Source organism: Strongylocentrotus purpuratus, unplaced genomic scaffold (genome assembly GCF_000002235.5).
Source record: "Strongylocentrotus purpuratus isolate Spur 01 unplaced genomic scaffold, Spur_5.0 spur5_scaffold_5, whole genome shotgun sequence".
Taxonomy (NCBI): Eukaryota; Metazoa; Echinodermata; class Echinoidea; order Camarodonta; family Strongylocentrotidae; genus Strongylocentrotus; species Strongylocentrotus purpuratus.
The window spans coordinates 23,460,865-23,483,347 of record NW_022145611.1 but is presented as its reverse complement, the minus strand read 5'-3'; the positions used below and the strand labels follow the sequence as shown (position 1 = coordinate 23,483,347).

The window sequence follows — 22,483 nt, the reverse complement described above, 5'->3', positions numbered from 1 at the left end:
GTTCCAGTATTGGAAGCAAACCACAAAGAGCAACTAAGATGCGGGGGGGGGGGGGAGGTAAAAATGTGCTTGTGATTTATAACAGTTTAGTGGAAAAATCAGAAAGTCGGTCCATTAATGGGCAGTATATGATCAATAAAGCAGAACACTTATTCAATATTTTTACCTATAAATCCAATGTTTGTTTTTTGCAAGCATTTTAAGACAGATTTGTGCATATTTCAAGCATTCACATTATTCAACTTGAAAATTTTCATAGTACCTTTCATAATTCTGAAACAGCATTTACATCATTTGGTTACCACTGGCATCAGATACCACAATATTTTACGAATCGTTCATGATCCTCGTACATCTTGGTCATGTTTTCTTAACAAATCAATCAATTTACCATAATGCATGAGGATAATTAACAGACTTTAGATTTGATTGGACTACAAGACAAGAATTGAGCAAAAGAAAAATCTGGCTTGACGAACGCGGCAGGGTACACAACTGAGCTTTTCACACAACCTTCGTAAAACATGTCATTTTCTGCCTGTTAGATTAGCCTGTTGTGAAGTAATTTATTTTAACCATCTATTTCCTATACAAATACGTTCAGATGTACATGTACAAAGAAGCTATTCTCACACACAGAGTAATTTTTATTCGATTTTATAATCAAAATTCGAAATCGTTCAACGTATAAGGTTGACTGTCGATTCAAAGTCATGTGACCGCGAACAACAGAATATCTCTTTCGAGTTAAAATTGAATCTTTTTTAAGGTACAAACAACTTTACGTAAATATTGACGCAAATCATGCACCGATCCAGTTTGTCAAGGAAAATGAGAAATGAAGAAAACAAATCTTGTGACCTATAAGAATTGTTTCACATTTTCGTGTTTTTTTTTCTAGTCTAAAACAGGTTGCTATAGCAGGCAGAGCACAAACTATATAGTCCAATCTAAAATAAATGCAAATAATCATTATATGCACAAACCTATTTGATATGAAGATGAGCTCTAATTAAGTTTCCAAGCATGCGCTATCAAACGAGCTTAACACTATATCAAACATACTTTTCTGGAATGACTTCAAGATTATTCTTTTTAATAATACCGTCTTCAAAGAAAGAAGAAGATGCCATCATTCCATTTAAATATAGACTCGGATGGACAGCTACACCAGGATTTCACCACGGAGGCATCACTGGAATAATAAGGGGGAGGGAGGGATTACTGGCTAAAATTTGAATATCCGTTGAAGAAAAAAAATATTCTGCAATATATCATCTTCGCTGATTGGACAAATTTTCCTCGAAGTATGACAACATCCTAGAATTAGTAAATATTGTGAAATTGCCGATTATTTAACCGTAATTTTGAATACGAACAATTGAGAGGGAACCCCCGCCCCCCCCCCACCCCAACCTCCATTAAAACGTCCCGAATCAAGAGCATTCACATAATCGATTTGTATTATCTTCTTATGATTACCAAATGCCAGATCCTCCTACAAATATGTTTCCATATAGTTATGTCTCCCCTGCCCCTAGGCCCTACATCTCTCTTTCTCTTAATTTACCTTCCCCCTCTCTCTCTCTCTCTCTCTCTCTCTCTCTCTTTCTCTCTATCTGACACACACACACACACACTCTCTTTCCCACTCCACCTGTCAATGATGTCCATATACAGTGTTTTTATCTGCACGTAATAATATGGTAAAGCATTTCACAATTTGTTCGTTGTCTAAACTAGAAATCTTTTATCATATCGCGTAAAAACTGTGCTTATCTATAGACGGGGTTACAAATATGTTCGGGTAGTTGTACCACCCCCACCAAATGATTTCAAAATCTTCATGACATTCTAGACACACCACTAGACAGCATAATTATATGCTTCAAAACCGATATTAATCTCCAATACCATTCTGACACGGATGTATGCCCCTAAGGATGGTGCATACGCATAAAGACCACATATCTTGAAAATTCTTTTCTTTGTAAGAATTTCTCAAAGACCACTCTTCGTTCCCTTTTCATGTAATGTTAATGCTTGTCAGTGAAAGACAAATACATTCAACCTCCATGCAGTATACCTTTTTAAAGATATATTATAACATAATTCAAAACACAAGTTGTGTCGCGTCCTTTAGCATATTATAATATATACCAGAGCTTAGCACATCACGATTTGCTAAACGATTTCGACAAACTTCACAGGAGAATTTTACCTAGTTATGCAGAACTCTGTCCAGAGTGATATACAGTGGCGTATCCAGTACAGGGTGGGGCCGGCGTATGTCCACTCCCTTCTATTAAGCCCCCCCCCCCCACCCCCTCCCCTCTTTTCTGGATATGCCACTGTAATATACTGCTCAAATAATCCTATAAAATGTATAAGAAACGACCTTCCACAACCGGCACTGCTTCGCCGTCTGCACACGACTGGACATACTCGCTACTCACAAAATCTATTCACGAACAGGTTCAGATGGAGAGCATCATTTCTAAAGAAAGTTTGCTACATGTCTATAAAATAATGACCAGGAACCTTTTCGGAGGGCCCGACGTAGCAACAGTACATTTTTCATGACAATCAAGAGCACTATTGTTCAAGGAGAAAACATACAATCTTAAATGCATTAGTACACTATAGTCTTTTGCTCATAACATATTATCAGTTCATGAAGTGCCACAAAACATTACTTCATATGATTTGGCAAATAGAATAAAGATAAATAGTACAGTTTTTTAATATATAGAAAAAGAGAAAATTAGATACAATGAAGTCATTTGCATATGACATCACATTCAGCACATCTGGGTTGGTGTCCAATATGATGCGCAGTTTAGCCTGTAGAAAGCACAACATAGTTCACAGTCAGGCCAAAGCATCTAGTAGTACCTCACAAAAGTTTTCTTGTTTTAAATAGAGTTTTAATTTACACTGGACCATCCTGCACGATCCAACAACAACTTCATGTCCTTCTACGTCATAGTAGTTTGGTTGTTCTAATATCTGGGACTAGCTACATCTACAAGTTTCTATAATCATGTTATTAAGTTGCCTGATCTCGGGACGCCCTCTGTTGTAGAAAAGGATGGTTAAAGGTTTGAATGTTTGAGGAGAACAGCATGGCGAGGGGCTCGCGTCCGGATTGAGATGTTTATAAAGCGATAGAACTGAAGCATGGGACGTGTCGGCACTCAGGATATAGGGGCAAGATCCCGCGCAGAAGTTTGGCGAATAGTTGCGGGGTTGTCGGATCCAGTTCCATTTGAGATCGCGCCTGAAGTTGATGACGAGCGGGCGAAGGCAGCAGTTGGGTGAGTTCTGGTCGCACTGGGAGCCGCTGTACGAGGTGCTTCGTCGCTTTCGGACGCTGTTGCTTTCGCTTCCTCGTGAATGGTTGGCAGGGGTCATGACGACCAATCTAGGATGGTTGATACTGGGGAATCCTTCACCTCTAGGGTTGCCGTCGCCACGTCCATTATCCATACTCGGAAAGGTACCTCTGGGGTCTGAAACGAATCAATTATAACCACGTTACCATTAAATCAATACAAGCCAGACAAAATGATGAATTTATTGAGCAAAAGATCATCATAATCATCATTATTATCTATACAATGAATAAAAGCTCTATTTCAACCATGACTTGCTAGAGATTGTATTGTTTGTTTGAATTTTGATTCATGGTGAACCGTGAACCCATTAAGATTTGGCTGTGTTGCCTTGTGCAAACAACATTGTCTCCGCTTTTGAGGAGTCCGCGGTTAGTATAATTCCATCGATATTATTATTGACTTCAGTTTAATTGAATACATATAGCCTTCCAGTCGGTGACTGCATCAAGAACTTTATATTTGAAGAAGAAAAAAAAAACGCGTTTCGATCGGACCGTCATGATTTTCCTTACTCCAATTTAATGCATACATTTTTGTTAGGTAACTATCGACAACCTAAATTCACAAGCTGTTGTATTAAATTGTATTCCAATTTTATTCCATAAGTCAGAATGCAGAGTGCATACATTATATTTTGTTTAGTAGGACAGATTGACCCGAATTCACAAAGGAGGTTTGTCGACAAACCAGATTTGTTAAAAAAAAAAAACGCGTCGAAACGCGTCACATGACGCACATAAACCTAGGTTTGTCGACAAACCTCCTTTGTGAATTCGGCCAATCTGTCCTACTAAACAAAACACAATGTATGCACTCTGTATTCTGACTTTTGTAATGTAACACATTGTAACAGGTGAATGTTATAATTCGTCAACAAGCCATTGACAAAGATGTAATCATTACATCATACACTACGAAAGAAAAAACAAAACTATTGCACAAAAACAATCTCTTACAATATCCAGCGTAACTACAGGAAATTTCTGTTGATTTAAAGATATTCATCAGTTTAAAGTCTTCACTAATTTACCTGCAAACAAGACGTGTAGTTTATGCTGGTCCTTTGGGATGGAAGCTGGTGTAGTGGTAGTGGGTCCAAGCAGATAGTCACCACAGTTCAGGTTCAACTCAAACCCAAGGTTCGTTTCTAGACAACGGATGATAGGAACAGAAAGAGAAACGAGAGAAGAATCGTAAGTATACAGTATGGACTTGAACGTATCGCTTTCGGTACAGGTATTGGCCGAATACATAACACTAGCCATTGGTTTCCAATATTTCGTTGCATCTTCAATTTCGAATGCCTTCTGTATCTTTCATAGGAAGAAAAAGCCTATAGCAAGCTATGTCTTGGCTAGTTTTATGCACTCACCCCCTGCCTCTCATAGTACAAGTAAAATAATAATTTACTATTGGTTTGTCATTTAAATTGTGAAATAATGATACCTGTGTATTACTTGATCATTACAAGACGCTCATTTTCATAGTCTTTCGTAGAAGTTTGCTTTTACTATAGCAATTCAAGTTAACACCGCAAATATACAGATAAGAGAATGAAGAGCAAAGTAATAATGGTGACTCGCAGACATTAAATATTTATATAAGTATGATAAAACGTGTTCTTCCATAACTTGGCTTTGTTTCACATAGATTTCATGCAAAATCTGTCAACACATTTCCACTCTTTTTTTTTCTTCTCTCTCTCTCTCTCTGAATTTATTTTTGTGCACGCAATTTATCGTGACACGGCATTGCACCTGTACGACTCGTTCAGTCAACGAAGCAGAATTGCTTATTCCCAAAACACACATTAAATAGCTGCTGAAATATGTATTTTGCGCATCAAAAAGTACACATGAATTCCCATATTTGCGAGGTTTTGACCCAAAATAAAGAAGGAGGGCATGGGTCAATGCCATCATTTCTTGAACAGAGAGAGAGAGAGAGAGAGAGAGAGAGAGGGGGGGGGGGAGGACAGGGTGAAGGGAAAGAAGGTATAATAAATTCAAGAAGTTGCTCTTGACGTCACGAAGTTGTCCATGAATACTAACTTCATTTTTAAAGAAAATTGTTTCATTGTGACTGTGACAGTTTAACCGAGCCTGGGGAATGTCTAATCCAAAAAAATAGTCAGTGGCACAGTTTCGAAAGAGGTAAAGGCTAATATTTTGTTCAATGAATAACTGCTGCATTTGTCATTCCCTTACAAATTGAATTATTTTTTGTTTTATACCACAGTATAGTTTTGTTGTCTTTGTCATTAATTTTTTATGTTGTTCAAAGTTAATATTTTGTGGGTTTTTTAGTAAATTATTATGTTGTCTTTATTGATCGATGTCCTTTGTTGTTTGATATGTGGAATAAATCTACCTCAAATGTCAATTCAAGTAGACCTACTTAAAAAGATTGTCGAGACAATAACAAATATCTGTAAGAGTCCGGCCTTTCTATGTTTCCTAGTAAGGAAAATGAGAATATCGATGTAACCATTGCACTTTTAGAGATTAGAGATTTTAAAAAATATTGTGGTACACATTAAGCAAACAATAACGCTATCCTTTATCTTTATAGTCATATTAACGTTGGCATCCGCAGACAAACATACATTATTAAAAAAACGAATAAACAAACCGGAGACGTGAATGAAATTCATAAGAGAGGGTATTTTTTGGTAAATCGAATAGTTGTATTAACGACATTATTTTACACATGTGGTGTACTGGATCAATGTACTTGTCAGAGTGTAATAATGAACAAAATATCATCCGTCGATAAGCCTCCGACTACAGTAATTACGCGTTCTGTTAATGTTTATAAGCACTATTCATGATAATGAGTATAGCTGAAGGAATATGCCAAATACGTTGACAGTATGCTTGTCAATCTACAATATCTCCCCATCCCCCTTTTTTCCCTCTCTGTATCTGAATGTCCTAATATTATCTGCTTATCAGAATACCTTAATTTGGTTATAAAAACTTTTCATCATCTTTCTACGCTCACCATCTTCTTCTCATTGATAACCTCGTTTCAGGGATGCTCTTTCAAGAGCACAAAATAAGACGGTAATTAGGACAGATGACCTTGATGTCACATTGACATTGACACTACTTTCCGAAAAGGTCGGAAGCAGATGCGGCAATAAGCATCCTTATTTGTGGCAAATTTGATAAGTTTTTAGCGAAGTCATACTCTAGGAATACCGCTTCGATATGATTTCCAAAAATAACAGTGATTTGGCAGAAAATGCCCATGTCTTGTCAAAGTTGTGTGTTTGAGGAAAAATGAGCCTGCGTGTTTTTATTTTCGTTGATAAGATACATAATGTCATCTTTCGACAGAAGATGAGTTACATAAATAATTCTTCAACATTTTGTTTATGCTTTGGTTTGCGATCCGGGTTTCTAACCTTGTTGGCCCATATATTGATTTTGTAAACATGTATTTGCCTCTTGCACGTTAGGCCCACATGCATATTCTTTCCACTGTATGTTTGAGTAATATTACATCCATTTACACCATTCTGAGCAGTTACACTAGTCATGTATTGTCATACACCAACAAAATCCTTATTGTGTATTTTTTTGTACTAACGAACTATCGATCTTCTAAAATTCAAACAGCTATAAAAGCCTAAACTTAATAACAATTGAATTGATATTTCCGTTTATATATTCATATCCCCGTGGAAACCGAAAGGATGAAGAAAACAAATTCTTCAGAGGTCATGATCTTGTACTTTGTGGTACTTGAGACGTCAAATCCTTTGGCGGGAAACGAGAAGTGATCCCTTAGCAAAACTTCGGAAATGCATTATTTCACTCACTGCGATTCAACCACAACGTCATTCAGACAGTGTTCCATGCGTTCTGAATAACGTTATAGTTCTGAAACAATCCCACATTGGCAATACTAATCAGAGAGGACATGTCTTAGGTATTCTTATAAAAAAAACTTTAAAAAATTTAGAATGTTGACCAGTACATATTATACTTTTTTCATAAGTTTTAGAGCAGGATTTACTACATTTGTAATGAACACGTATTTAGAAACAAACCTTCAACATTTAAGGGAAATTCTAAAATTCCTGTACATAATCAATTATACTGACAGACTATACAAAAGGCGTATGATATGCATTGCACAGAAAGCAGTCCTGTGTCTTTTTTAAATAAATGCGGTAGACATCACTGGACGGAGGTGAGAAAAATAAAGCAGAAATTGGGACTGATTTTCCATTTGATTGCTTTCCAAAGAGCTCCGTCCGGCCTTCCCCAGTATGCCTCAAGACGTGTCAATTTGGCCTTTACAAAATCGGTGTTCAAATATTTTGATATCACAATTTACAGACGCTTGACACATATTGATTGTGTCCCGTCTCGCATTTAATAATATGTTCCGATTTCTACTTTTTTTAAACAGACTTTTTGGATTGTGTTTTAAATTAGCCTTTGTCTCCTCATCCTCTCTTTTTAGTGTGTGTACTAAATCTCTATGTCTTAACATCTTACTCTCATTTCCCTATAAAATGAAATACACGCCCATGCACAAACTTATAGTATAGCTAATACGAAATTTCTGATTTTGGTTGCGGACTGTATTGTGTCAGGTTACCTGCAATTACTTTCGAAACGCTCATCATGACAATATACTACTTCTATACCAGTGATTCTAAGTTTCTAGTGATGAATCTGTCAAACGACATAATGGGATAGTGACAATCTACAGACGACAGCCGTTTTCCGATTAATTGGGGGATTTCCCAGTACCCGTCCGCCGACCACACTTGACCCGATGAGTTCATAGTTCGAAGCTCATGGTGAATCACGAGACATACCACGACTCGTTCCATAACAACTTCTTGACGTCATTCTTCGTCACCCATTTTGATTTAATTTTATATTTATTTGATGTTTATATAAAGATTTGACGAGAGGCACATGGACTAACGAGCAAACAGTCATTCTTCTGCATTATAGCTGCTATGATTGGCCTAAACCCATCGACCTTCCTGAACCCTAATTGCAGGAATGGGTGAAAGTATAGCATACCCCTCTAAGTATTCTTCCAAACTGGAGAGCAGAATAATACAAATCTTTAGTCGAAAGGTGGACATTATTTATGCACTACTTGTGAAATCATTAACAAAATTTGGTTGAAATGGCAATATAGACCTAACCAAAATAGATCACAAAACCTGCATGAGAAAATGATTTTGAGAGACATGATATATATTAACCAGACCGTACTCGGTGTTATGATAACCAAGTCTCTGCCAGTTGCTCCTTCTATTTCTTCATTTTATTTCTTCAAATTTTTCATACATTTCATAATTCTATACAACACTCAAAGTCCAGCTTTTAACATACCTAAAATTACCTACTTCAACCTTTTCCATCCCGTCGCTCTGGACTTAACAAGAAGTCGAAGTAGGGAACTGGGACAAAGCACACCTATAAGCGAGCCTCACCTGCGCTGGGACTACCTCGTGGCATCACTGTTGATTTACATAACTTGATAAAAATATCCGCGGGTCCATTATGAATAATTTCCATTGTCACTCGGATCCTGCTGACATCGCCCCGAAACAGCAGCGAAGGAATCGCATGTTTCAATAACTGTTTCGAGAGGCCGATTAAGGATCCCAACAGTGAGGAATAATTTTCTCACGGCCAAGGGGAGTTTGCGGAGATGGTGGTGGTTGTTGTGGTGGTATATACAGGGTATCTATCAGGAGATGTGTTTGAAAAGACCAGATTACTTGATTGGTGGTTTGGAGATGTTTATTAGTATGATACCATCGGTCTTTGATAATAAGGAGAAGAAAGTGTTTCCTTCCTTTTTAGTATTCTTAGTTTATAATGACGTATCATGAGTAGGGGAAGCTGATTTACGCCCTCGTTTATAGGCACAGGTAAATTACTAAATACAACTGACAGTAGGTTAACAACACACGGGGACTGATCACATACATTAAGCCCCCAACCTCCTCCTTCTGTCCCGTCTATTGATGCATGGATACGCCACTGGTTTAACCTCCTCCTCGGATTTCCGTTATGAAACGGATAATTTGTGAGATGGAGAAAACATCACTATATGATTCACCTGCCGCATCTCAATGCGGTTAGACAAACAACAAATCAAGTCTTTAACCGCGGATAGATAACGGTGAACAACTAGTTAGACTTTTGACCAGGAAACCCCCTGAACGCCCCGAGATAAACATGCCATCACGTGACACCATCGAGTAAAAAGGGAGGGGGTTACCCCTGTTCAGCTGTCACCAATCCAGCATCACTAACATCAAGACACATACCAGACCACAGGAAGTGGCAAACCAAAGACCTCCCAAAGAATCAAGAATGTTTCTAATTTTAGTCTGACGGAAGAGATGGGCATGATGGGGGTCGAGCTCTGTGCTCTGCATCTTTCTTTCAATAACAAAGAGATCCTCTGTACTCCGTATGATAATTACTTGTACATTAGGTTGGTGATTTTTTTTTTCTTTCATTTCCATTTTCTTTAATTCACAAGACAAAGACTTGATGACGAAAAGGACGACATCTCATCCCACCCAGGACTAGAAGAAGCTAAGATACCAGTCTGTACGATATCTTTCCATTCAGTAGATGCCTTTTTGGATCCCCCATTCACTGCTATCCAACCATGGGTAGACCAATCGGTAGCTAGACACGTCGCTGTCATCAGAGATCGTGTCGTCACAAATAGCAAGATGAGTAATGAACGCGGATTGCTGGCAGTCTGAGCTGAGACGCAGTCTGTTATAAACAGACCAATTACTCAGACAGCAGCCATGGCGTGACTTGGTCATGTTCCAAAACCACGTGGTCCCCTGGGCATCGACCAATCAGCGTCGCGCCATCGTCAGACAAACATTACGATGGCTGACCCCGCCCTGCCCCCTCCCTCTTCCGTCATACCTTTGCTCACATTCTTTGTCTTTGTGATGCCTTGTGTTTGTGAATGGTGACAATCGTAATGCATAGACGTGAGCTGAAGCCAATGGCAAAGTGTACAAATTATATAGGATTTATGAAGAAAATGTGCTTTAAAATTTCATTGTTCGAATTGAAGTGCACAATGAAGAGGTGCAAAGAAAATGCAGACGAATGTAGAATGTCAGAAGTCAGAAAGAAAAAAAAATCATTGAAAAGTCGGAACAAGAAAACATTTTACATAATTGAAATGATCGAGATGTGCTTGTTGAACTTTGGCAACTCCCGTTTTTATTTTGTGAACGAAATGTTCCTTGAAACATCATTAATTGTGAAATATAGGCCATAGCAGTCATGTTTACCAAAAAAATATTCCTTGGGCTCAATCATAGGGGAAATATTTCTTCGGAGACAAATGGAAATTTACGAGTTTATTTGTTTGCTCGGTTCTAACCTCTATGAATTACGAATCTCATCATTTTCCCATCGACAAAAGTGGGTCACTCAGTTTCACCTTGTCTATATATCAAATGACTTCACGCAACATTAATGATTCAAAGAATCTATTGAAACGACATTGAGCGGAATTATATTATTTATTACACACGCCGGATCTTTTGAAAGTGACCTATTGATGTTAAATCATTCTCACCTATATCATTAAATATTTCTAAGTTACATTTTGGGTTTTTTGCAGGACAAAGAACATCTTCTCTAGTGATTCCGGTATGACAAGACATAAAGGTATTTAAAGTAAAATAAATAATCATTTACCCCAATAAAAACTCTAGATAAATCCCAATAATGTCAATAAAATAATGCTTAATTTGTTTCCTCTCTATTTCGGCAAAATCTGAGAACTTGTCTTCTGTAATATTTTTAATTGTTAAAGTGTTGGTTGGAATATAATTTGATAAAACTTTTGAAAATATTTGGTTATACGGCCCTCCGTCCCGCCCCCTTATTTCAAGCGACGCTCCTAATTCTCTGTCAATGCTATACTCACGTCTAAAATGTATGCTCGTCTTCATGTCTTATTGCAGTTTCTACTCCATGTCAATTTGAGCGAGCGTATCGTATTTATGTCAAGAATTCGAAATAATGCAACTATGTAAACTTTGTTTGTTTCAGTCTTTGGACTGTTTTACAAAGAATTATTTTGATCAATAAACCAAATTGAATTAAATGTGTACTGATTCACTGTGACTAACCTGGATCAGCTACCCATTCCCTCACGACATCGGTGACGTCATGCGCGAGCCATCCTTCCCTAGTCGTCGATACCGTCCAGCTCGTTAAGAATCGCCTGGTCGGTTCCTCTGTACTGTTGTAGGATGTTATGAGTTGAAAGAGGTCGATTTGTTGTTCTGTATCCTTCATTTCATTGGGAACTTGGTAGAGTCTGAACTCGGCCTCTGTCACTTCGTCACCCTGGCTGTCCTCTTCGAAACTCGTGAGGTCGAACCGGAAAAATTTTGATAGTCGTTTAACCGTCGCGTAATTGCCAATATCTACAAAGAAACAATGAAAATAAAAAAAATTATGAATAAAATAATAGTAAAATAAAAAATTTCAAATATGTATATTAGCTCTTCATCCATTTTCTTTTTTAAATGCAATTGACTTGTGAATTATGATAATCTTGCTTTTCCAAGTTTTGAAGAAAAAAAATAAAGCTATCCAATTACATTATCATTACAGAGGGAAATACATGATGCCAAGACGAAAACTTGAATACCTATTTTCTTCTCTTATAGAATACAGTCCTCCGCGATGGCAATTTGATGTATTCGATGCAAAATGGCGACTTTCGGCCTTTCAGAAAACTAAACGAAATGTGAAATTGCGCGGTTTGACGCTAACAATAGCAAGGTGCGACACCGCGAAAAACATTTTTTGGAACCTTGAATCCATAATGGGCGGGCAGTCAAAGGCCTGGATGGCCAGACATAAAGTAAGGACAAAAGAGTTCGTGAGACCACACTTGAGGGATTAAAGTAACGAGCGGGTAATGATATTGGCTGTTATGATATATGTAGGATCATCTGGGGGGTTCAATGCCCCCGTTTTAATCGTATTCTAGAACGAGTTTTGATGATTTATGATGAAGGTTTACAATGGATGTCATGGTACACAGGTGAGCTGTTAATAAAGTCATTAACATGAAATGGGGTTCAATGACCCTGGTACCGATCTAACCTAGTGGCCGAAATAATCTGCGCCATTTCATCTATAGGCCTAGTTATTAACTTCATATCCATTCCCGCCATGCGTTCAAAGGTCTGATAAATGTTTACATGAATAGAAAGTGTTTTCTGACATACTTATCATCATGATCATGGTCAGTTTGCCAAAAATGTCATAAACATTAAAATATGTAAAATATTCAAGTAATCACTCATATCATTTGATAGTTCTCTTAAATCTGCCTGTTAATTGTCGTCTGCTATTGAATGAATGAATGTGTGGATTTGTTTAAGTTTGTAAAATTTAAAAGTTCTCGAATCGGATGCTCCATTTTGTAACTTCAGGCAAACCAACACTTTCAAGTTCCTCTACAACGACGCACTTTGTCGCGTTCCCTGGATATGTTTGTTTTAAGTTTTAAAAGGTGCAGGATCACTTCTCGAGAGCTCTTTCCTGAGGTTTAAAGACCACAGAGATTGACAGGAAAAGTGCACGGCATCCATCGATGACCCGAAAAGTCTTACTAATGCCATTGCTACTCAGACGTGTCTCGCGCTCGCTCCATCGGGCAGAGACGACGGGTTCTGTATGACCATGTTAAAGCTAAACTTTAGTACTGGTAATGCGATTGCATTGTGAAAGAAAAGGTGTGAAAGGATCAGAAACAGTTGATCATGTAGCATGTAAGTATTGGTGTGCACTGCAAGGTTCTGGAGTCATCAAAATCATAATAAATTTGACCGAGTCTTGGTAAAGTAACAAACACTCACATAGAAAGCTATATATGGGACAACACACATCGTGTCGGGGATGGTACTACCTTGGTTTCCTTGTCTTTCTATGCTCATTACTCAGCCAGTATACATTTTCTTCCAAAATTGTTTGGCACATATCATTTATTTGTAAGCTTGAACATTCAGTGTAAGTTTCGTTTGATTCTGTGAGAATTAATTTTTTTTTTTTGACCAGTACTGGAGTTTATCTTTAACTTTCATGTTCTGTAAGTTTGCAGAATGAAAATAATAATTTTGGTCCTGAGATTTTCTCCCATTTTACCGTGATATACGGGATTCGTTTTCTTAAATGGGCCACATGGATGCTCATTTCCGTCTTCATTATGTTGCCGTTTCTAGGTAACCATGCACAACTTACCCAACCTTTCCACGTATACGCACACATGGTAAACCACTGTTATTTCCCTACATCTTCCCGCCTCTCGTCAACACCTGCGTAATGAGTTGTTGTCTCTAACTTCAATGATTTTACGTAAGTTGAAATTTATGGATGACTAAAACTAAATAAGTAAACATGCGTTTAAATTAAATTTTAGTGATATAAAGAGAAATGTGAAACGCAAACTGCATTGTCAATATACGCACTATGATCCGTTTTAAAACTCATCAGTTACGGGACCAATTCAATCACTTTCAAATCTAACTTGATCATTTTTGATTAAATATGCACTTTACATGCATTTTGTGTCGTCATAGCAACAGCTAAATGTATGCATCCTCTCTCTTGACCACTAAATTCAACTCGTAACAGGTAAATCCGTTATTAGGGAAGCATGCTTAATTTGACACCCATGATTATATTCTGCGAACTCAGTAAAGTAGGACGGCAGAGCGGATATTTCTCCTTCTTTTTTTTGGGGGGGGGGGGGGGAGGGGTATTATGCTTGCCCAAGTTAGCAACACACACCATGTTGTTTCCAAATAGGACCGAATTAGCCCAACTTACGGATAAATCTTAGCTATACACTAATATCTTGTTCACCCCGCCGAACCGACCAATTCTTGCATTATGTCTTCTTTTTTTGTCGATCTCGTTCGGTCTCATGTCAGTCTTTATATTGAGACTAGGTTTTGACGGGCTGTGCGCTATATCGCTCCGACTCCGTGGTCCTCACTAGGGCCTCGTAATACAATGGTTTGCTATCAATTCTAAAATGGTAATGGCCAATCAAGAGTATCGAAGGCTGACTATTGACCAATCAGAACTGTTGTTTCAAATTTGCAATTGATCGCAAACCTTTGTTGTTTTTTTTGTTAATCTTGCATTCAATTTATTATGTGTTTTTTGCTGTCAAATAAACTTTCTTCCGTAAGATATTGTTTTTTTTTACTGTCTTTGTTAGAAAAACATCTTAGTACCATTTATATGTATTTCTTCCATGCCCCAGTTGGGGCCGTTTAAAACAAGCCTTTCAAACCTCTCACAACCTTTCAAAACGGGGCACCGCCGTTGTCGTCGGTTTTGGTACGCGTTTACTAGCTACAAGCAGAGAGACTCCCAAATGCTACATACCAGCTAGGCCTAGACAGCTAGGCCTAGACACTATGCTAGACCCTGCCAGGGGTTACCGGCTCTCTATACTCCATGGTATGTCACTCATACTATTCATTCATCGTGTGCATGAAAGAGAACATACATGCACGCACGGTCAGCGTTGACGGCAACTTACAACACTGAACAAACAAAATCATGTATGTACATAGCAAGCATGATGTCTGTGGTTTAAAGGTCGAAACGTATGGTTCGGGCGACTAACCTACTACGTATACGTACTATTCTAGTATACCATTTTATCCATCTTAAGTCGACCAAACTGATCGGTTTGTATTGACTTGGCTTTTTGATAGCTGTATTAAATAAAAAGATTCACAATAATCACAACGATAGAGCCAGATAATACCTGGAGTGATTTGAGCAAGTGTATATTCCCCATATTAATATGACAAGACAATCTGCCTGTTGAAATCATTATCAAGAAATGAACATAAGTATTATTTCTGGATGGCAGACATTTATTTACTTAGGAACATATCGAGAACAAGAATAGCGAACACTAGAGTTCGATGCATTGCGAGATAACATAATTATACAACTGCCACCTTTTTGATATTAGATTATCATCTCAAATACAACTGAATGAGCTTAACTGAACACTCCCTATGTTTTAGAGATACAAGGATGGCAAAATTTCTTTTCTATAATTTTGTAGCTGCCTCTCGATCCGGGCGCTTAATTGTGCGCTTAATGGGGACAGTTTCTCTGAAGGCTGGCCAACCGATCGGCTACAGTCTAACCGAGCCCAGACGCTCAACGCCAGGGAATGCTGCTGATGACAACGCATAGCCTACAGAATTGATGGATCGTTAGGTCCATATCTCACATAGATTACAGAGATGGCGGACAAACCACTCATCTGGGGACGTGATAAACCGCGTGTTATCTCCTCCATCTTTTTCACACTCCCTTTCTTCCTTCTCTCTTTTCAAACTTTATCGATCCGAAGTCTGTGATGAATTGCCTTGGTCATGTTGGTACGACCAGTACAGCTAGTCCTCGGTTCCCGTGGTGGGTTTCCTAGTCTTCAGTTCCTTTCTTGGTTTTGTTCATTTTTGGAAAACGTATCGTTTTGTGTTTGATTGATTCAAAATGTTGACGATGGAATGTCTTTGCAGGAAAATAATTGTAATGAAATAGTTAATTCCTTTAGAATATTTAACAATTACGACGATCCATATATTAACATTCTACAAGCGTTCACATGAAGTTCAACTTCAATATCTTATATTATTTGGTATTCAATATATTAAATGTACACAATTATACTAATGGTTGTTCATTTTGATTCCATATCATTCTATAAAATGTCATGTTCATTGTAATGGTTTTATGACCTATGTGTGAAGAACTGATGCGTGCATAATTGGCCCATTTGTATGCAATCTCAATGAAACATTTCTACAATATGTCATGGTTACTAACTGATTGAAGGAGTCCATTCAAACATTCATTCATCCCTGCACATAATATATTTTATGATCCCTTCTTGATTCAAACGCGGGTGCATTGCACGCTACATAACTTGAACTCTTGCACCGCGGCTCGAGAATGCACATTCGAATTCCAATGGAATTGACCGCGGCGCCGTTACACTGTCTGACAGCTCGGTAATAGTTCTAGAAGATGATCAGGATAGCTACACTCAATCGGACTTATGTCACACGCTATCGTTTGTAGCACGTGCACATCCGTGTGTAAGTCTGATGGCTATGATCACTGGAGGATTTCGTTTTATTTGGAGGGGGTGGCACAACTGGGGCCGTCCCCCTTCAATACACACGTCTAGAAATGTTGTAACCCCCATTTTATTTTTTATTTTATCTATTATTATTATTATTATTATTATTATTATTATTATTATTATTATTATTATTATTATTATTATTTATTTATTTATTTATTTATTTTTTTTTTCTTAAGGGGGGGGGGGGGGGTGACGAGATTTTTGTCTTTCCTTGTGAGCTTGGATATGATTACCATTAACTGCGATACAAGGCTACATCATGTCATATCATCAAGATAAGCGTCACAGATGTACGAAAGTAATTTCTGTTTTGTGTTATTGTTGATTGATGTTTGTTTACTGGGGTGTTATGGTTATGATTATGAATCAGACAGAGACTCACGTCATGTTGCCTTGTGAAATGTATTTTCATCACGATTGTAGTTTGGAGCAAGGTCTCCTACACATTTGCTTCATTTAAAAGCCACCCCCACCCTCGCTTTGTAACGAAATGAAACGCACATACGGTAACGATCTTCAGTTAGCATGGTTAGGGAAGGAAGATGGACGAAAGAATACAGACCGAAGAAATACTAAATGCGTGGGTGCCAGACATTATACTTTGTAACTTTGTAATTTGTAACAATCAAATTTCTTTTTTTTTCTGGGAAATGATTTGTTATCCAGACATCCTCTACGAAACGTGTTTCAAATTCTAAAAGTGAAAATTGTATCCCTTTTTTGTCTTCAACATGCGATAACTTATCTTACGTGACTACTAGGAAACGGGCTAAGACTGAGCATAGCCATAGACAGTTAAAGATGTAGAATCTGGTAACCAGGCCTGCCAGAAACCAGGGAACATCTGGCGTGCATTTTGGTGTGTTTTCTCAAGAAATTCAATCATGAAGTAGGGAGGGAGTTCGGGGTCGATTTAGAAAGAGACAGTCAAATTTCTTGAAGAAAGAAAGGGCAAGTTGAGAAGCACGCTTGTTTTTCCTCGTCTCTGCGTCGTTTCAAAAGCAATTGTCCGTGTACTTGATGACTGAAGCCTGTTGATCGACCAAAGATACAATATTTTTGAGCGGATACACCTCGGAAATGGACTTAATGTTCCACCCTCTTCCTCCAAACAGGATTTGAGCTTTTGTAAAATTGGTTATCTTGGGTGCTCAATTATGTATAAACGATTTATAAAGACTGACTTTCACAACCTATTGTCATCAAATAACGACGGATTCCATTCACATTAATCTCTGAAAAACATAATTCTAAAATTCCGTTTTTAGATTTCATACATGACATTGTAATGATATCGTCTCGTAAATGATTCGGGAATCACTAAGCTGGCTTCAGTTGGTTACCGTGCAAGAAATAGAGATAGATCTTGCCAAGTCCCGTTTCACCCCCAGGGTTGAGAGTGACAACTGCATATCAATATAAATAAAATGCCCTGTATAAGGGCATACACATCGGGCAGGGATTCGAACCTTGAACTTGAGAGTCGGGTATAAATAAAACCACTGATTCGCTGTACCATGGTAATCACACAAGCGTTGCCTCTAAACAAAATCATATCTTAGTCATGTCATAAATGCGGTTTGGTGAAACCCTAGGTCTTTTATTACCACATAATTATATAAATCAATGTCAATGGTGAATGGCGGTTGTATAGAGATGTCATAGATACGCTATCTACGTCATCTGTGACGCCATAGACAATATTCATGTAGACACGTGCTTTAGCCAAGGCCAAATCCTATGGCAACGTCCTTCAAATTTTGTTCTACCCTAAATATTCTTAAATTTCCATTCAATGAAATCAAAAGTACATTCTCGGCAAATATTGTATATTCGTTTAAGCGTATCGGTAATAAGATTATTTTGTAAACCTCTTTGAAGGATTTCATATCCAAAATGGGAATGACAAATTAATCCAGTGCCCTTTGAAAGACAAAGTGTGTCTCATATTATGTGCTAAAGTTTAAAAAATTTACTAGTTAAACAAAACCTGTCTCATACCATTTCGACGCCTAATACTCTAAATAATAAAAACAAACATTTTTTTTCGGGGGGGGGGGGGGTAGTAAGCGTCCGGAATTGGCAGCGATTAATATGATTCATTGGCGCGCTCTTGTCAATGCGATGAGCTAGAATCTATCTGGACCGGAAGAAACATTGTGGCAGTTCATTCATAACACTGGAAGTTTGCTTGCATTCTGTTCCCGGATTTTGTCTCTTGTATCTTTTTAAAATAATCAAGTGGACAAAAGGGTGATCCGCAAGACATATCTAATGCTTTCGTCTTAGACTTCGGATCGGTGAAGTTTGAAATGAGAGAAGGAAGAAAGAGAGTGCATGTGAAAAAGATGGAGGAGATAACGAGCGGTATACCATGCTAACACATCCCTAGATGAGTGGTTTGTCCATCAAATCAGTGGAACTTCCTCCTGGAGAAGTCAGAATAAAATCGTGAAGTTAGGAGGGTTTCCGCGTGGGCCGAAGATGGAAGAAGTTCAGTTGAAGGGATATTCGAACACCTTGTAAGAGAAAATCGATCTCTTAACAGGCGTAAGAGTTATCATAGTTAAATCATGTTTGATTCCGTGTGGGTTTCATGTTGGATATGTTCGCTATGTTCGCTTTTGTTTTTAACGGTTGTCGGTGTTGATATCCATGTATTCCCATTTCAATTAATTATGCATTTCTCATTCGGATTGTGTCTAATGCACAATATACATGTATATGTATATAAATTAGTATTAATTTTCATACTTTCAAAGATTAATCTTGGTTGACAAAAGCGGAGCATTAAAAAAGTACTTTAAATCGTTGCATCATTAATTTAAACAGCCCCGTAGCAGCAGCAGCAACGGTAACAACAGCGGCAACAGACATAAATGGAATATGATAAGGGGTCGAAAAGGGCCAAGAGGCCCAGACGGGCTTGTTGTGGAGGCGGTGTATGCCTAACGAGGACATGGGCCAGCTTCAGGGTCTTCATCCATCACAGGGCTACGTGTAGACATCACACCTGTTCTACTCAAAATTTGGCGTCGCGCCTTTTTTTTCGTTCCCCTTCTCCTCAAGCGCCGAATTCCTCGCGCTCCGATTTGTCGTCTGCCTTGTGATCGCGCCGGCGTATTCCGTTCTGATGGAGTATTTTCTCCTTTTCAGAATATCATGTAGATGTTTTCGTCAAGATTTAATACGATTTTGAAAGTGATATTCCAAACTATATCTATCAACAGCAGACAAATAGCAGGAAAAGGAAGTTTAAAACAAATGGTCGGCGCTAAATGTATCCTATTCGTCGTGTTGGTAATGTCCAAGCATGCCGTATCATCATTTGACTTATCATAAATGAGAAGCTGAAATCTGATACCTCCAAGCTCTATAGTTGACAAAACCCACCCATTCTCTTCACAAACACACCCACCCACACTCGCGCGCACACCTCAAAGCGCACACATCCAATAAACAAATGAAGAGTTGTTATATTCTAATTGGCGTAACTGGAAATTGGAGAACGAAGAGCCTGTCAACATAAGAATCGAAAGTACAAATGCTATCGAAGAAATTTATTTGAAATTTGTGTCATAAAAAAGCAGCCCCCGCAAGACCCAGATCGCCTTTTTAGTCTCCCTTGATCGCATGTTTATTTATCTGTTTTTGTTTTGGTGTTGTCGTGCATTTCTTGGGGAATCCTTGAAAGGTCTCCCAAAATACCAGGAAGCGTTTGGATCGTTCAAGGGCGGTCACTAGACCTACCCACCCTCCCTCCTACCCGTGGGCGATCACCGGTTCCTGAAAAGATCAATCGTGCCGTCCGTCTTTACTAGCAAATAATGTCTTCCTTCAAATAGTGGTACATCTTCGTTTTTGTGTTATGTCTGCATGAATTCCGTTTCGAATCAAGACAAATATCCAAACAATCATCAAATGTATATGTCAACATTGAAAGCCCTATCCTCATTATGTGATGTGTTATTGCTTAGTTCAGCATAGTGTTCAATCATCAAAAAGTACTTGCAATGTTTAACTTTTAAAGAAGGGGAACCTTTACGTATTACACCTTTTTGAGATAATGTGGGTCCACTTTTATGTCTAGGATTCTCTGCTATACGCGTCATCTGCATTAATACCACTGAAGTACAACAAGATCTTTAGTTTGGTATTAGCTTCGTGGAATTATACCCTTGTTCAAAACGACTTGTATTTACTACCTGTTTGGTTTTAGGGCCTACTTGGCACAAATTTGATCATATTTCAAACGCCTCCACAATTGTGTTACCACTGGGTACGCCCCTGTGTGGATTGTAGACCCGGTCACGTTAAAGGTTTTTCTAAGGCTTTCATTGGCCCTGTCACATCGCATTCAGATGCCTAATCAATAATACTACAATTTCACAAGTGTTTGTGCTCCCCTGGTAATAGAATCTACCCTGCTTCGCTACTGAGCAAAAATATATTACTTGGGTGGGTTTATTCTCTAAAATGGTTCCCTTGATTCCTCGCCATTCACCCCGAAGCACTTTCTGCGACTTTATCTCATTTTAGGGCTAAAATTGCCTATTTTCATAAAAAAAAGTTTACCCTTAAAATGAGAAATCGCGCCTGTGGTATCCCGGTTCGATGTCAGCTTGTTTGATTTTTCAGTTGAAGTGTAACGTTTCCCCTTGTAATCATTTGGAATGATTGGTTGACTTTGGAAAGTTAATTTGGAATTTCACTGGCTGGCAATATGAGATGGATGTCATTTGTTGTAAACACCCCCTTGATGTAATAAAGAGCGTTTCTATTAAAATCGTACTTCTCACGTATCGAGGGGGCAGTGAACTTAACCCGGATGAAATATCTTCACGAGCGTAACTATAATGCTTCATTGCTGTCTGTCAGACGTTATATCGTTTGTTTTGTACCCCTAGATACGAATTTTGCACTGACTTCAACAACATTCGGTTATTATAATATGGGGGCCTTACTCATACACAATATCATTTACTGGTTATTGATGGCCATGGATACACTGTTGCCTATCAACTTGGAATAACTTTTCGTTTCCTCTTTTTCATGAATCAAACTACATGAATCTTTAGATTAATCAATTCAATTCCGAGAAGATTATATAATAAACGCTTTCGATCAAGAATAAATAATATTATTGACACAACCATTTCATGAAAGTGTAAAAAATAGTTATTTCAACTTTATGGGCCACAGTTTATACACAACTACTTTTTGTATAAACATTGATTATTATATATTTACAGACCTACATGTACGTGTATATTATTATTTCGTATTGTGCACTGTGAAGGTTTTTCTGATAATTTTCGCATGTACTCCAGAGGCATAGGTAACTTACCAAATTACAGTTTGACGATACAATTGAAATAATTCCTAATTGAATAACTCTTCGTATTGTTGGTTGGATTTACTTTACATCGTTTGGAACTAAAGATGACCCCCGAGTAGCCTTGCTCTCACACATCATTTATTGAATCGCTGTCAGAAAGGACACGTCTTTCCTTTTGTTGTGGCGCGACAAAAAAAAAGGGGGGGGGGAGCAGAGGCGTAATATAGATAACCACGAGCAAATTCCTACGCACGTACAAAAATTGTAGGATACTAATAGAATGAATTTAGACAAATTAAGTTTATTATTCAATTTATGCCATAAAAAGAGGTTGAAAGTAGGAAGCAGTATTGGCAATCCTCCTTAGATTTTCATTTTGTAAACTATGTTTAATATCAAAATCCTTTAGAAGTCCTTTTTTGTATGTAAAATATAGATACCAATCACATTTGTCTCTATATCCTTCGTGATGTTTGGCAGCAGTTTGCTGACGAGATCCTGGGTTTTT

At 38.0% G+C, this 22,483-nt stretch overlaps 1 protein-coding gene across 1 annotated transcript in view; it reads right to left on the bottom strand.

Annotated features, from left to right (window-relative positions):
* Nucleotides 1-2,339: 2,339 nt before the first annotated feature.
* LOC588471 (transforming growth factor beta-2 proprotein) overlaps nucleotides 2,340-22,483 on the bottom strand; it is a 36,897-nt gene continuing 16,753 nt past the window's right edge. Inside the window, exons 2-4 of the mRNA XM_788153.5 lie at nucleotides 11,566-11,865; nucleotides 4,429-4,545; nucleotides 2,340-3,512 (exon numbers count right to left, since the gene is read on the bottom strand). Coding sequence (XP_793246.2) covers nucleotides 3,016-3,512; nucleotides 4,429-4,545; nucleotides 11,566-11,865 — 914 coding nt within the window. The 3' untranslated portion in view covers nucleotides 2,340-3,015. The remainder of the gene's footprint in view (nucleotides 3,513-4,428; nucleotides 4,546-11,565; nucleotides 11,866-22,483) is intronic.